Source organism: Cibotium barometz, chromosome 27 (assembly GCF_041138505.1).
Source record: "Cibotium barometz isolate CiBa-2024 chromosome 27, ASM4113850v1, whole genome shotgun sequence".
Classification (NCBI taxonomy): Eukaryota; Viridiplantae; Streptophyta; class Polypodiopsida; order Cyatheales; family Cibotiaceae; genus Cibotium; species Cibotium barometz.
In genome coordinates, this window is record NC_141072.1 from 33837959 (window position 1) to 33853868 (window position 15910).

Below are 15910 nucleotides of genomic sequence, written 5' to 3' on the forward strand. Positions count from 1 at the left end.
AAGTTGCATTATTGAATGCGCTTTTAATTGGGTGTGGGAAAACTCATTCATTTTAGACCACTAACATTGAGTCAAGAGTTAGGTTTTTTTTTTTGGGGCGGGCGCGGGAGGAGGAGGAATGTACACACTCTTTCACCCTTTCGTTATACACTCATAAGAGATTTACTGAAGCTAGTTATACACTCATCTCATGTGACCACCATTGCTAAAAGAACTTGACCCTTTTAATAAGGGGGGGGGGGGGGGGGGGAGGGGGGGGAGGGTGGGGGCTTAACCGGTTTTTCCATAATCTAGTTAATTTCCATGAACCTACGCTTAAGTCACGATGGTGGAGAAAACTTAGGAATGCTTGACCAAGTTGCATTGAATGAGCTCTCAAGTGTGTGTGGGAAAACCCCATTTAGAAAACATCCATAATACGGAGTCAAGAGTCTTTTTTTTTTTTTGATGGAAAGGAGAAATGTACACATACTTTCACCCTTTTAATGGTTTTCGGTCGATAAAAACCTCCAAAAAGCATTTTTGAAATTTTCAGTCCTTAGAGCTCCACACATGCCCGTACGGCTGTACGGATCCATATAGTCGTACGGACAGAAGATGATGTGGCACTACAGTCGATGGAGGCGCTCTGATAAGCGGGCAATAATGAAAAACTCCATGGTTTGGTTCATGATCGAGAATATGATTTCCAAGCTTCAACGGCGATGGCAACACCTTAAAGATGAAGAGGTTGTTCTCCAACTTGATGCTCAAGAGAGGCTCATGCTTCTTTTATACTTGAAGAAGGCCGTGCTTTTTGCCAAAAGCTTATCCATGCTTTGCTTTTGCCTTTTTACTCTTTGCTTTTCAATAATAAAATATTACTCAACTTTTGTCAAGTTATTTAGCTTTTGCTTTTCTAACTTCAAGGCCTTGCTTTTTGGCCCTGGAGTTGCTTTTTGGAAAAGCGGCTTTTAACTTTTTGGTCCGGCTTAGTCTCCTCTTGCCATTGGTGCCCCTGACTCGCAGTCAACCTAGCTTGACTTTTTGCTTTTTCCTGCTTTTTGACCAAAATTGGTGCTTTTTCTTAATCTGACCTTATGGACGTTGTCCCCATGTCTTCTTCCACCTGTCTAGTGTCCAAGCATGGGTTTCATCATGTGAAATAGTGCTAGGAGGGCCAAATAGTTACAATCACACTGTGATCCGATGTGGGCTTAGGCGGAGTGCCATCCTCCTTGTAATGAAGAGCGTGGCATGTTTTCATCTCCCCATGTGATGAATGGAGTGCTATGGTGGTTCTTTGTGAGTAGAGACACTATGTTACACAAGACTTGTTGGGCTTCCGGGCAGTCTTATGGGCAGTACTGTTGGGACCCTTGCATTGCACCAGAGCTAGGAATTAACAGTCTCAGTTGTTATTTCTTTTTCAACCTCCAAGTTGGGAGAAGGCTGTCTATTACGCCAGAGCTAAGGGAACTACTAGTTCCAGTTGTGATCCTTTGACCTCTAGATTATGAGAAGTTTGTCCTTTGATGCTTTCAATGTTAAGCATGAGAACCTAGAAAAGTATCTTGATTCTCCCATTTAACTTGTGCAAAACCTCCTTGAATTTTCATGAGTCTCTTTTCTACATGGTGAACAAACCACGTGTTATGGGAAGAATCTTTAGATTGCTTATCATTCTCCGTTGAGTTTGACTACTCTTGAAAATACCCAATATACCCATGGTGAGCATCCAGAATTCTACCACAAAAACTATAATGGGCTGTCAATCAAAGGAAAAAGTGACCTTGCAGAGGTAGAAGCTTCTTCAGAGGCGTTCCCAGATTCAGCGAGAGTCTGACATGTCATGCTGTGTGTCGATGAGTGTTGTTGTCTGCTGTGGCACTGTGTGGAACATGACTCTGCTGGTGAGTCTAGATGTGAGGCTCAAGGCTTTCCCGGAGCAGTTCTCTGCTGACACTAAGGGCTGACCCTTATTAGGCAACCGAAATTAAAGAAGTGTCGAGAAAAGAAAGGTTTGGGAATCCTAAGCTCTACTACCAAATGTAAGACCTCTATCTAAGGGCGAGTGAGTAGTATTGGAAAAGATGCAATGGAAGGCTTGAACTAACTCAAATCCCAAACTTACGCGGAAATGGGCCCCAAACAGTGCAGAGAAAATGCAGAAAGATTAGACAGGTTCTAGATCAGGGATTGTAGTGGAAGAAATTACAGTGATTTATCAGTGCATAAAAACCATTTTTTACAACTGTTGCAGGCTATCGTACTCCCCACTACTTCACTTGCATGTACTCCCCACTACTTCACTTGCATGTGATCAATCGCCTTAAGTGAGTGAGTCGAAGGGGGAAGAGAAGTGCCCCTTTTATATGCAGCAGTTATAGCAGCTTGAGTGCGACTATCTGAGGATGGTTTACAGCAAGTCAGCTATTTGTTGTGGTGCCCAGGTCAAAGCGGTGCTGAACAAGGAGGTGACCAGCACGTTGATGGGGTAAGCAGGGTGTATTTTTTAAGGCGGCTAGCTGGGAATGGCAGCTGCAGCAAGTCGGCTTGCTAGGAGAATTGTAGTAGCAACTTGACTGCTAGAGAGGTGCCCAACAGGGTGGCCAAAAGGGCACCCAAGAATGCCCAATTAACGGCGAATTATTAAATAAATAAAAAAAACGCCTAATGTACCTTAACATGCTAACTAACAACGGAAGACTTGAGATTATCACAAAGATGCTTGACAGACACAGTAGACTAGAGAGAGATTTGACCTAATCTACTATGCACTGATAAGAATGTAAAATGAAAATGAATGGAAAAGGAAACCCTAGAATTGGGCACTTGGCTGAGAATGAAAATACTAAAGAAAAGGTCCCAAACTCAACCCAAGGAAATCTAGAACCTCTATCTGAAGCTGGATGCTGGCTGCTGGCTGCCTGTGATGGGAGATGATTTGCTGTGGTTCTGGGGCCACTCTTGGGCTGTGCTTGGTCACAGCAAGGCTGAGGCTCACAACAAAGGTGCTCAAGAATTGGGGCCAGGAGAGGCTTCAATAAGCCCATGCTTGCAAGTTAGCGGCAAATGGGCTGTTGGGCTGCTGTGAAAATCGTTTTTCTTACAAACATTATTATTTTGCTTGCTAATGTTTAACGCTTAGGCTTTGACTAATGTTCACACCCTGTAGAATGCCCCATACTTTGGCACCTTGCCTTGCATCGTTTGCATGGCAGCTTTGATGGACTTTTATTCAAGTGGCTTTGTTCCCTTTTAAGTGAATGATGGTAGTTATCTATGTCAGAGTTTTTGCGGTCCATCATTTACTTACTTTAGATTCTGTTCATGCCAATCAGGCTTTTGTAAGCCTGGTTCTTACTCTGTGTGATGCAGGTGATTCAGTGGTCATGTTTACACCCTACTACTTCAATGCATACATGAGTTTTCAGATGACCGGGGTTACAGACATATTGGTTGGCCCTAATGATCCGGCCACTCTTCAGCCGGATGCAGGTCATTTTCATTCTGTAGTGTCTACCTAGATTTCTATTTTTTCGTTTAGAAGTTCCTTCCAAAGATCGTCTTTAGTGTATGCCCTTTATTTCTTACACTACTTCCAAAGCCTTATCGGTTTTGGTGTCTGTCGTTCAGACTGGCTGGAAGATATCCTCTCTCCAAAAGAAGGCAAGGTCATTCCAAAGCTGGTTACTGTGGTGAACCCAGGAAACCCATCTGGCATGTGTATTTCAGAACCCCTCTTACAAGTAAGTGTCAGAACCCATCTGGCATGTGTATTTCAGAACCCCTCTTACAAGTAAGTTTCCTACCTTTTGTTTTCAAATCCAAAGATAGTTTCCCTTGGAAATACCAATAAGTAGTAGGCCTGTTGTGGTGTCATCCCTTGTGCTGCTCAGGTCTTTCTCTGACATGATAGTGAAAGGACTACCAGCAGACATTTTTTCTCCTTTAAGGCTTCCAACTTCATGGCATGTGTCTCTGAGCTTTAGATAGAATTTAATAAGTTGTAGATAATCATTCTTACAGTGGTTGGAATCATTACTCATTTTTTCCTTGTTTGTCCCTCTGTGCACATGCAGAGAATATCGAAACTATGCCTAAAAGCAGGAGCATGGCTTTTAGTAGACAACACTTACGAGTAAGGAAAAGTAGTTGCTTTTGTTTGCACTTGCAACACTTTTTTTTTTCCCACTTAAGTGTTCAACATGCAAATTAGTTTCACACCATACATTTGAATCCTATTGTTGAATACCATAGCAGATTTAATATGAACAAAGATAAAGGTCTTTGCATGATAATATACAACTATGGGCCATGGCTACAGCCAGAGGTGACATTATGTCACCAGCCAAATGTAGTTTCTTCAGAGGGGATAGATTTTAGTGAAGACTGGAGATCTCATGGTGGATCTTTGTGGTGCTTAAGGAAGTGTTTGATGTGGTGCTGCCTGAATCTACTTGCTTTAGTGCCTTGAGCTTGGAGCCCCTACTGTACACTGACTTTATCTATGGGTCATCATCTTCTCCTCCAGAGGCTCTTATTGTTCTTGCTCTCCATTTCGCTCATATCATTGTCATACCTACAGGACTGAACTGATAGACCTTTTATGTCTACCTGTATGAGCTGTTAGTCTTGAAGAGTCCCTCTCTATGTCTTAGCACTTCCTCAATGAAAAATGCGATGCTTGTTTAATTTGGGCATAGTGCAACTGGTGAGAAAACAGTATTTTCCCCAGCCCTAAAAAGGGTATTTTCTTGGGTATTTTATGATTTTTTGGGGTTTTTTGTCTTGGCTGTTGGCCTACACCTTTTAGGAGCACCCCCCTCTCAGTATATATAGCCTCGCCTCTCTCTCATCATTTATGTACCACTTCATTGTTATATCCGGTACCATCTGGCCACTACCTGGGACAGCAGCCCACTCTCTGCTACAGGCCACCGTGGGACAGCAGCCCTCTCTGCTATCATCTGCGTTTTACATCTGCTGGTACAGGCCGCCTACATCAGGCTGACTTCAGCATTTCACGTCAGGCTGACATCAGTGTTTCACATCAGCCTGTCTTCAGCGTTTATTTCAGGTGTACATCAGCAGACTTCAGGCTTACATCGGCTCTTACTTCAGGCTTACATTGGCGCTTACTTCAGGCTTACATCAGCACTGTCATCTGCGTTTTACATCAGCATACATCAGCACTTCATCTGCGTTTTACATTAGCGGACATCTGTGCTTACATCAGCACATCAGCGTTTGCATCATGAGATCATCTGTGCTTACATCAGCACATCAGCGTTTTCTCCACAGCTCATGGGACAGCAGCCCCCTCTGCTATACATAGAGCATATCAGCGTTTTGGCCTCAGCTCTCACCATCGGGACGGCATCCCACTCTCTACTATATCGGGACGGCAGTCCACTCTCTGCTTAGCTTCACCATCAACATCACATCAGGTACGCAGCACCTGTGTCACCAGAGCTTGCACCACTTGTAACTTGGTTGAACACAATGCTAATCAATACACTTAAATACACTAAGATTTGATGGACACTTGCTCAAATACATGAAGTAAATTGCTGAATTGACAAGAGAGACACAATGAGCCGGAACGGCCTACCCCTCCCTCAAATAAAGTATATTGATCTTGGGAGAATCAATGTAGACTTGCAATCCAGACTACCCTCTCAAGTGCCCATGTTCCCTACCATCTACTCTCTATTGTTCCACCAACACATGGTAGCAACAATCTGCAAGAGAGCACGTAGGACAAGAGAACACTACACAGGGTATGTGATCTTGTAATCCGGTTCCTCCCTCCTGCTACTTGCTTCCATATTTAAGCATTAAAGCTTACCAATTGCAAGTAGAGTCGATGACAGCGGGAGTCTTCGCGATGAAAGTCCTTGGAGTGAAGAGATCTTCGATTTATCGCATTTCTTCGCGACAAAAGTCTTCAAGAGGATGAAGGGAACCTTGGGAAAGCTTCCCCTATGGTTCAACTTGAGAAAGCAAGGTTGAAATTAGGGTTTTCAGCAAAAAGACCAGAAATTACAGCAATAAAGAGAGTAGTTTTGCTGAATTTCAATCATTGGGAGTGTGTAGGAGAGTGATTAGCCTCCAGAAACACTCTTGGAAGCTTGAGAAACACCTTAGCAAGCTTGGAAATGGAGTTGGGAAAGAGAAAGTGTAGAAAATGCAACCCAACAAAAATACTCTTGGAAGCTTGAGAAACACCTTAGCAAGCTTGGAAATGGAGTTGGGAAAGAGAAAGTGTAGAAAATGCAACTCAACAGCCCTCATGAAGGAGGCGTCCATCTCTAGAGAGAGGAGGAGGAGTGAGGTGGTGAGTTGTCCAGTGTAGGTGGTAGGCAGGTGCTTTGTGGAGCAAGCTAGAGTGGACACATGGTTGGTTACTCCCTTTGTACAAAGGGAATAAGGTCTGGGCGGTGGACATTGGGTTATGTCCACCTCGGGACATCAGTGTGTGTAAACACCGGGCTGGTCATAATTTATAAGTGAGTTTTGGTTGCCCAAAACTTAATGAAGTGTGTACACACTCGCTTATAAATTAGTGCTAACTCCTAAGGCTAGGTTTATGACCAATACTTACCACCTGTCACATGCCACATAACCATGTCAACAGACAGTTTCACACGCACGGTTCGCGGGCGGGCGTCCCCTTACTCGGAACTACACATTAGTCAAGCAAGCATGAAAACAGCATGCAATTTCAATTGCAAGCAAGCACATAAAGGTACTATGCAATGCAGCATTGGTATGGACAATCCCCGTTCATGAGACTATACCAAAATAGACATGTTCGAGGCAAGTACACGAGGTACTAGACCCAATGGAACACCAATCCACCAAGCATTTCCAGGCATGTACACGGAGGCACAAGTCCCAACGGAAAGCCAAGTCCACTGTATCACATGAGTGGCATCAATTCCCGGCATATACAACTGCCATGGACACTAGTCCAATGTACATACATGATAAGAAAGCACGGGTGGTCCAATTGGGTGGCCAAATGATGACATCCTCCATGGCTTCTAAGCAGTTGTCCACCGCAACTGAAAAGCATCCAAATATGTCTGAAGCACATGCGGGCAATCTCTAAAGAACTCATCTACCCATTTAGCATCAATGGGAAGATAGTTGGCCACTTCATTGATCTTCTCGATCACTCGAAAAGGCCCATAGTACCTGGTTGCAAGCTTAGGATATGCACCCTCTTTGCCAAGCTTGTTTGCAAGTCTTGCTTTCTCAAATTTCAGCAATATCCAATCATTCTCTTTAACATCCAATTGCCTTCTATACTTGTCGGCAGCCTTTTTATGTTTGTCTTGTGACTTTGCAATGGCTGTCCGCACACCTGAGCAAAAAGTCTCTTACATATTTATCAGCTGCAAATATCTCATCCTTTGTGCGAAGGATGGGTGGCAAAACCACCTTACCATAAACAATCTCAAACAGGGCCTTTCCCGTAGATGCATGTACCGTGTTGTTGTATGCAAATTCCACAAGCGGTAAGTACTTCTCCCAAGAAGACTTCTGATCTGCCACATAACATTTCAAGAGATCCAACACGGCTGAATTTGCAGCCTCACTTTGCCCATCCGTTTGAGGGTGATAAGCTGATAAGAAGCACCAATTTGGTGTCCATATTATCAAATAAGGCCCGCCAAAAGAGACTTGTAGTCCTGGGATCTCTATCCCCCACAATGGACTTCAGCATTCCATGATACTTGAACACTTGCGCAAGATATATTTTAACCATATACTCAACTTTGATGGTCTTTTTGACCGGCAAGAAATGAGCTTGCTTGCTTAACCTATCCACAATTGTCCAAATTGCATCATTACCCTGTTGGGTCCGTGGCAAGTCCATAATGAAATCCATTGTAATACTTTCCCATGGCTACGTGGGAATAGGCAATGGCTGAAGCAAACCTGGTGCCTTTTGCCTATCAAATTTCACATTTTGACAGGTGATACATGCACGTACATGTGCCTCTATGTTCTTCCGTATACCTTACCGCTCAATCATGTGCGTAGTAGGCATTATGCCTCTATGACCATCATATGGAGAAGCATGGCACTCATCCAAAACCTTTTGCCTCATGTCAGACACCACACATAGGCAATTATCTTTCATGAGATAACCCTCTTTGATCACATATGAGGCATGTGCATGACCAGCCATCAAATAAGCCCAAATAGTGACAAAATCAGCATCCGTATGATACAAATCACGCATGGCAGACAAGTCCCCATGAGAGGCAACCGAGATAGCTGCTACATACGGCTTTCGTGACAATGCATCGGCCACTACATTCTTCTTTCCTGGGGTGTGCAAGATCTGAAAATGAAACATAGAGAGGAAATTGGCTATCCTCATATGCTTCTCTGACAACTTAGTTTGGGTAAGAAAATACCTCAAACTCTGGTGATCTGTCTTCACAGTGAAATTAGCCCCAAGAAGGTAATGTTTCCATATAGTAAGTGCATGAATTACAGCCAAGAGCTCTTTCTCATAAATACCAAGAGAGAGCTCTCCATCATGCAATCTACGGCTCTCATAAGCCATGGCATGTCCCTCTTGATTAAGGACAGCTCCTATGCAATTTCCAGATGCATCACATTCCACACTAAAAGGCTTTTGTAAATCTGGAATGATCAACACTGGACCATGAGTAGTTGCATCTTTCAATTTGAGGAATGCATCCCTCTCTACATTAGTCCATTTGAACACGGCTTTCTTTGTCAAATCATGCAAAGGAGAAGCAATCCATGCAAAGTGCCGAATGAACCTGCGGTAGTAAGAGCATAATCCAAGAAAACTACGGATCTCATGCACTGAACTCAATTCGGGCCAATTCCGAATTGCATCAATTTTTGCAGGATCCATCCGCACTCTGTCTTTGGACACAATATGCCCAAGATGATATATCTCTGACAAGAAGAACTCACTCTTCTTTGCATTTATGAAGAGTTTATGCTTACGGAGTTCTTCAAAAACAATGGCCAAATGAGCTTTATGCTCTTCTTCGGTCTTCGAGAAGACTAGGATGTCATCAAAGAAGATACCTGTAAATTTCCTGTACCCACGGAATATACGATCCATCATTCTATTGAATGTAGCCGGGGCATTTGTAAGACCAAAAGGCATAACAAGATACTCATAAAGCCCAAATGCTGTCCTGAAAGCAGTTTTGTGTACATCCTCAAGCACTACACGCACTTGATGATACCCACTCTTGAGATCAACTCGGCTAAAGGATGCCGATCCATCCAACTTGTCAAGGATGTCGTCTATGCGTGGAATCGAAAACCGATTCTTGATGGTAAGCTTATTCAAAGCTCTATAATCCACACGCATACGAAAGGATCCATCCTTCTTTTGAACCAAGAGGACGGGTGAACAATATGGGGAAGAGCTTGGCTGAACCAAACCCTTCTTAAGAAGCTCATTCAGCCTTGAATGTGTATGCGCAACTTGCCAAAAATAGGTATGACCTGCACTTCTCTACCAACAAAGGCAGCCCTTGCTTCAATTTGAGGACCCATGTCCTCCACTTCAATACCCAAAGCAGCTGCCATCTGTGTGGATATGAAATTTTCAGATGCACAATCATCAAACATGAACAAAGCGGGCTGATCCTTGAACTGTCCCCAAGCTTTACATATAACCCTGTCTTTGCTATCATGTGAAGTGTTGCCCTGCACATCCGGAACCATATGCACATTAGACTTTGATGCATTTGCATTATCACGCTTCTTCTTGTTTGGGCATGCCTTTGCAATATGCTCGGTGCTACCACAAGTAAATCATTTCCCCTCACTCATATATTGCTTTTTCTGCTCCAGAGTGAGACCATAGTCTCTTAGTTTGAAGGGACGCTTCTTGGTATTATGCATTGGGAGGCAAGAATTGAGCATAGAACCTCTCCTTGAACTCTTCCCATGATCTAACAGGATTCGGTGAGAGCTTCTCTATGGGCCACCAATGGGCAGCAGTGCCTTTCATGAACATGCTTACATGCCGGATATGGATTTCTGAGTGAAATCCTCATCACTGAAAGCAATATCAAATTGGGCAATAAAAGAAAGTGCCTTTGATGCATTATATTCCCCATGATATGTGTCAAACTTCACAGATTTGTCTCCGGCTTTGAAGTCACGAGACTTTGATGCATGTGCCTGCATCTCAGCATGTTTTCTCCCATGTTTGTCCATTGGGACAGCCCCTGTGACTGGCATCATTTTAGGACCAAAAGGTGACGCATAAGGCATAGATACATGTGCCTTGTAAGCATGAGGCATGGTTGGCCCCTCAACATGCATTGATACATTTTCAGCCATAGCTTCTCTCACAAGCACACTTGAAGGCATGAGAGATACCGGAATACCTGCACCAACAGAAAATTGCAGCCCATGTTGCACGTGTTGTGCATGCACATTTTCAGTCGGGAATGGCATTTGACATACATTTTAATTTTTGACCACTGCCATAAACATTGTATCCTTCACAGGCACATTTTCAGTCGGGAATGGCATTTGACATACATTTTAATTTTTGACCACTGCCATAAACATTGTATCCTTCACAGGCTACATAAGGTATTTCTGCATAGCGTGAAGTCATTGATTGTTCCTCTCCCATAGCATGGAGATTCATCCTCTTAGACATAAGTTCTTGTTCGGGCACCTCTGGGGATTCCAAGACATGTGGGATGGCTGCCTTTTTTGCATAGGCATCCTCGGTACGAGCCAAGTATGCACGTGCTGCATCCCTCGGTTGCATGTGCAACTCTTGAGCAATCATTGCCATTGCGTGATCCATATAAGATTCAGCTTTCTTGGCCTTCAAACGGTCATGTACCAATGGATCCTCGCGGCGGTAGAGGTTCAATTCTTCTTGTTGTGCATGGAGAAGAGTCTACATACAAGTAAGTTTAGCCCTCAAGACTATGGACTCTTCTTCTTGTATCTTCTCTTTGCCACGGGACGGCTGTCCCACATATTCAAGTTCCCTATTGTGCACCACATGAGTTTGCTCATCCTGTAAAGCATTGGAGGCATGCATTTCATTGTCCTTGCCTCTAGCTAGAGTGGACACATGGCTAGTTACTCCCTTTGTACAAAGGGAATAAGGTCTGGGCGGTGGACATTGGGTTATGTCCACCTCGGGATATCAGTGTGTGTGAACACCGAGCTGGTCATAATTTATAAGGACACTCACTTATAAATTAGTGCTAACTCCTAAGGCTAGGTTTATGACCAATACTTACCACCTGTCACATGCCACATAACCATGTCAGCGGACAGTTTCACACGCACGGTTCGCGGGCGGGCGTCCCCTCACCCGGAACTACATGTTGGTCAAGCAAGCATGAAAACAACATGCAATTTCAATTGCAAGCAAGCACATAAAGATGCTATGCAATGCAGCATTGGTATGGACAATCCCCGTTCATGAGACTATACCAAAATAGACATGTTCCAGGCAAGTACACGAGATACCAGACCCAATGGAACACCAATCCACCATGCATTTCCGGGCATGTACACGGAGGCACAAGTCCCAACGGAAAGCCAAGTCCACAGTATTACATGAGTGGCATCAATCCCCGATATATACAACTGCCATGGACACCACTCCAATGTACATACATGATAAGAAAGCACAGGTGGACCAATTGGGTGGCCAAATGGTGACACCACTCGGGACGGCAACCCTCTCTGCTCCTCACCACCCCTCAAGTACGCAGCACCCTTGTCATCAGAGCTTGCACCCTTCAGGTACGCAGCACCCTTGTCATCAGATCTCACACCACCACCACCACCACTTAGGACGGTGGCCCTCTTTGCTCTTCATCTACCTCCTCAGGTATAGCAGCACCCTTGTCATCAAAGCTCACACCACCACCACCACCGCTCGGGACGGTGGCCCTCTCTGCTCTTCATCTACCTCCTCAAGTACAGCAGCACCTGTAACTTGCGGATGCCCAGGGGACTAGGGCCTTTGACACACTTGTTGATACTATCAATGCATATTAAAACACTTAAACATGGCCACATCCTTAACACATATCCATCATCACTTTGCATAAAACATAAAAGCTGGACAAAACATCCATAAATGCTGAAAATGGACTTGCACATGTGACACCACATACAGGCCGGAATGGGCTGACCCCCCCCCCCCCCCCCCCCCCCCCTTGGAGTATTTTATTACCGAAGGAGAATAATATCATGTACAAGCTTTGAGGGCCTTACTCTCCCCACGGGAGATGGCGGATTGTGCTGGATTATCCATATACAAATGCCATAACACAGCCCAACACGAGGCAACCAAGCCGGAACATAGGCTGTAGAAATGCCGAGCCAACAATATAATCCATATACCTCCGTGTGGATATTGATTCTTCCTCAAAAAACAACGGGTCTTCATGCAATAGAGCTGGTACAACAAGTACAACTCTCCATTCAGCCGGTACAACAAGTACAATGGTTGGTACAACATGTACAGTGGCTGGTACAGTAGGTACAGTGGTTGGTACAGCAGGTATTGCAAGTACAAGGGCTGATACACCTAGTACAGTGGCTGGTACAGCAGATACAAGGGCTTGTATAGCCAGTACAGTGGCTGGTACAACAAGTACAAGGGCTGGTACAACAAGTACAAGGGCTAGAAATCATAATAAACTATAGAGGAAAAATGTGTCATTATGATGTCCATTCAGGATCACCAGACGTCAGTGCCCTTTTATGTGGCAAGTAAGTCCAAGGCAGTGGTAGAGGCTGTTCTCGGTCGATCATGGTTAAGTGCTACCAATTGTTCATTAGATTGGAGGAATAGACAATATAAATTGCAAATTGACTCTGATTGCATCTTGGGATTTGCTACTCCACGAGCTTTATCATGTCAAAAGGGTGGTGTTTCTACCTTACACAACCCACTTTACCCTTGCCTTTAGTATTTCTTCGTGATGGAAGCCTCCAAAACAGTCCCCAACAGTCGGTATTCTTCATGGGCAGCCTTCAAGAGAGAGAGAGAGAAAGAGAGTAGCCATCATTAGGGCAGCTTGTAACGGTGGTAGAGGCTAGTGTGCAGCAAGAGAGCCTCCATTAATGAAGAGAGAGGGCTCCAATTTATAGATTTGGGGCTCCCATGAGTGAAAATGGAAAGAGAAGGCTATGATGACAAGTTGAGAGCCACACAATAGCTGGAGTGACAAGTGTGAGGCCACTCGTCTCACTTTGATCCACTTTCTTTCCACATCTCCTAATGTAGAGATGGGTTCTCCCATAATCTTACCTCTAAAAATATCCCAACTAGTAGACATTCTATCATAGGCACTTGTCCAACTCTTGGTATCTGCTCAATTCCAGATGTAATGATGCGAACACAATTTCCATCGGAGTTGGGCCAAAAATAGCAACTCTCCTAAATTTTAGGAGTGTGGTCCTTTGTATTCTAGGATAATCCCCCATTCCCAAAGCTTGTACTTTCCAAATATTTAGACATCCTGGAGTCCACCAGACCCCTTTCATACTCGGAAATGTCCAGGCTGGTGACAGCACCCTTGTCATCAGAGCTTGCATCACCTCATCTTCCGCTGCCACTATTACCTCGGAGTGCCTATGCTTCCACCGACGTGAGCCTTCGACACCGACCACCACTTGGAGTGCCTTGCCTCACATCAACACGAGCCTTCGCCATCGACCGTGCTTCAGCTCCAACATCATCTCTGCTTCTGCAGTGGTCTTTCTACTTAGAGTCACCTCACACCTGAGGGCTCTTGTACATATTTGCACTCACCATTATATATATATTCACTCACATTTTTCATGCTGTGTGGTTTTGCTCTGATCTCTCGAACACCTGGTCCTTTTGCCCTCACAACCTGTGAATAGAGGCATGAACAAGACCCTCCGATCTCATAGGAAAGTGGAGATCTGAAAAAGTTGCACTCCTTTCTCTGTGTCTTCTAGTGGGCGTCTTCCCTTTACAAATGTGGGAGCAAAAGTAACTTTTTCCCTACGAATGTGGGAGCCCATGTCTATCCTTATCCATGCCGTTTTTATCCTAAACCTACTGGTCCATGCACAAGCATTTGTATGACAATCCATACATTTTATGGTTCAAATCTTGCCTACTCTGTTCTACACACAGGGCCTACACAGTACGTTGATCCTGTCATTTTCTTTTCGTAGCTTTTTTGTTTTTTTTCCATGTTGTCTTGACATCGAGTTTATTCATGGATCACATGTAACATCTTTTCTGTCTCATAGACCCTTCGGGTCTTCGCAGACATTATAAACATCTTTCTTTCTCATATGATTTTTAGTGAAGGTGACTATACTTGATGCATGGTATTGCATATTTACTAGTTGATCATCAGGATGTTTTCTTGAATGCTTTTTTGCTAAACCTTGGATTTAGTTCAAGACCGGCATGGTCTTTATGTTATGTATTTGGCCTCATAGGTCAGGTTCTCTCATATGGTTTTTAGAGAAGGTGACTATACTTGATGCATGGTATTGCATATTTACTAGTTGATCATCAGGATGTTTTCTTGAATGCTTTTTTGCTAGACCTTAGATTTAGCTCAAGACGGGCATGGTCTTTATGTCCTGTATTTGGCCTCATAGACATTAATATTTATTTTTTCTTTCTTTGTCTCACCAGTTCTATTTTTGCTTCTTTTGGCAGCTAGTTTTTTTTGACATGTTGTCTTGACATCTAGTCTACTCATGGATGATATGTAACATCTTTTTGGTCTCATAGACCCTCTGGGTTTTTTGTAGACGTTAATACGTTCTTTCTCTCCCCACAATAATATTCAAGGCCGGCCTTAAGGAAATCTTCTCTTGTTTGAATAAATGCAACTTTACCAATTGGTTACTCGATTTGTTTTCTATTAATAGTTGAGATATCTATTTCTATATTTGAGTTGTGAGTTCTTTCTTTATTAATTGCATTAATTGTTTCATCTTTCAGGTACTTTATGTACAATGGACTTAAGCATTCATGCATTGAAGGGGATCACATTGTGAACATATTTTCTTTCTCAAAAGCTTACGGCATGATGGGATGGAGAATTGGATATGTGAGCTCCTTCATTTCATTCCATCGTTTGTCTAGTGTGGTGATTTGTGACAACATTGCCTTGATGGAGCTAATCATTAACGTATTATAATATCAATGTGTTCCAATAAATTTTTTACTCGTCATAAATGTGTTGTCTTCCAAGTGGGTGTGATAACCAATCACGGTGCTTGTGGTTAAAGTAACAATAAACATTCCTTCCGAGCTCTCCCACCTTAGCTTCCGCGGTCGTTACCGCCACTCTTGATGGTGTATCCCGGGTTCTTGTGCTTGTTCCTGACCCATCGATTACTGACGATCATGTTATGCTTCAGAGACCCAACGGATCTCATTTCCGCCAGAGGATGGAGATTGCAGGCTGACCTGACCAGTGTCGGATTTATCGTCGCGACAGGGCCACATTGCTAGAGATTGTCCTAGATCGAGGGGCCATGCTAGGAGGCGGCGTGGTCTTGCCCATCAGAGGCCTTCTGCAGTTGCCGAGATTCCAGTTGCTCCTTTGCCACAGCAGACCACACAGCGTTGGGTTGTGGTTAGGGATGGCAGGCACCCTCAGACCCCCGTACCTGCCCCTTCACCCACACCCCTTGTGGAGCACCCTAACCCTTATGCAGCTCTTGCCTCACAGGATGTTGATCCTTCTTTGGAGGATGAGGCTTTGGAAGCACATGATTTGGATCCTTCACAAGAGGATGTTGCATTACAGTTACAGGATGATTGTACCCTTGAGGATGATGTTGCGCATTCGCATTGTCATGGTACCTCTCCAGTTCTGAGGACTAGCCTTGGCTTTTCCGTGGAGTGGGAGAGAGA

At 44.0% G+C, this 15910-nt stretch overlaps 1 protein-coding gene across 3 annotated transcripts in view; it reads left to right on the top strand.

The window, feature by feature from the left end:
* LOC147623318 (aromatic aminotransferase ISS1-like) overlaps positions 1-15910 on the top strand; it is a 70369-nt gene that overhangs the window by 27332 nt on the left and 27127 nt on the right. For all 3 annotated transcript variants that reach the window (XM_086821450.1, XM_086821448.1, XM_086821449.1), the window contains exons 5-8: positions 3324-3480; positions 3619-3731; positions 4065-4123; positions 14990-15098. In XM_086821450.1, coding sequence (XP_086677576.1) covers positions 3324-3480; positions 3619-3731; positions 4065-4123; positions 14990-15098 — 438 coding nt within the window. The remainder of the gene's footprint in view (positions 1-3323; positions 3481-3618; positions 3732-4064; positions 4124-14989; positions 15099-15910) is intronic.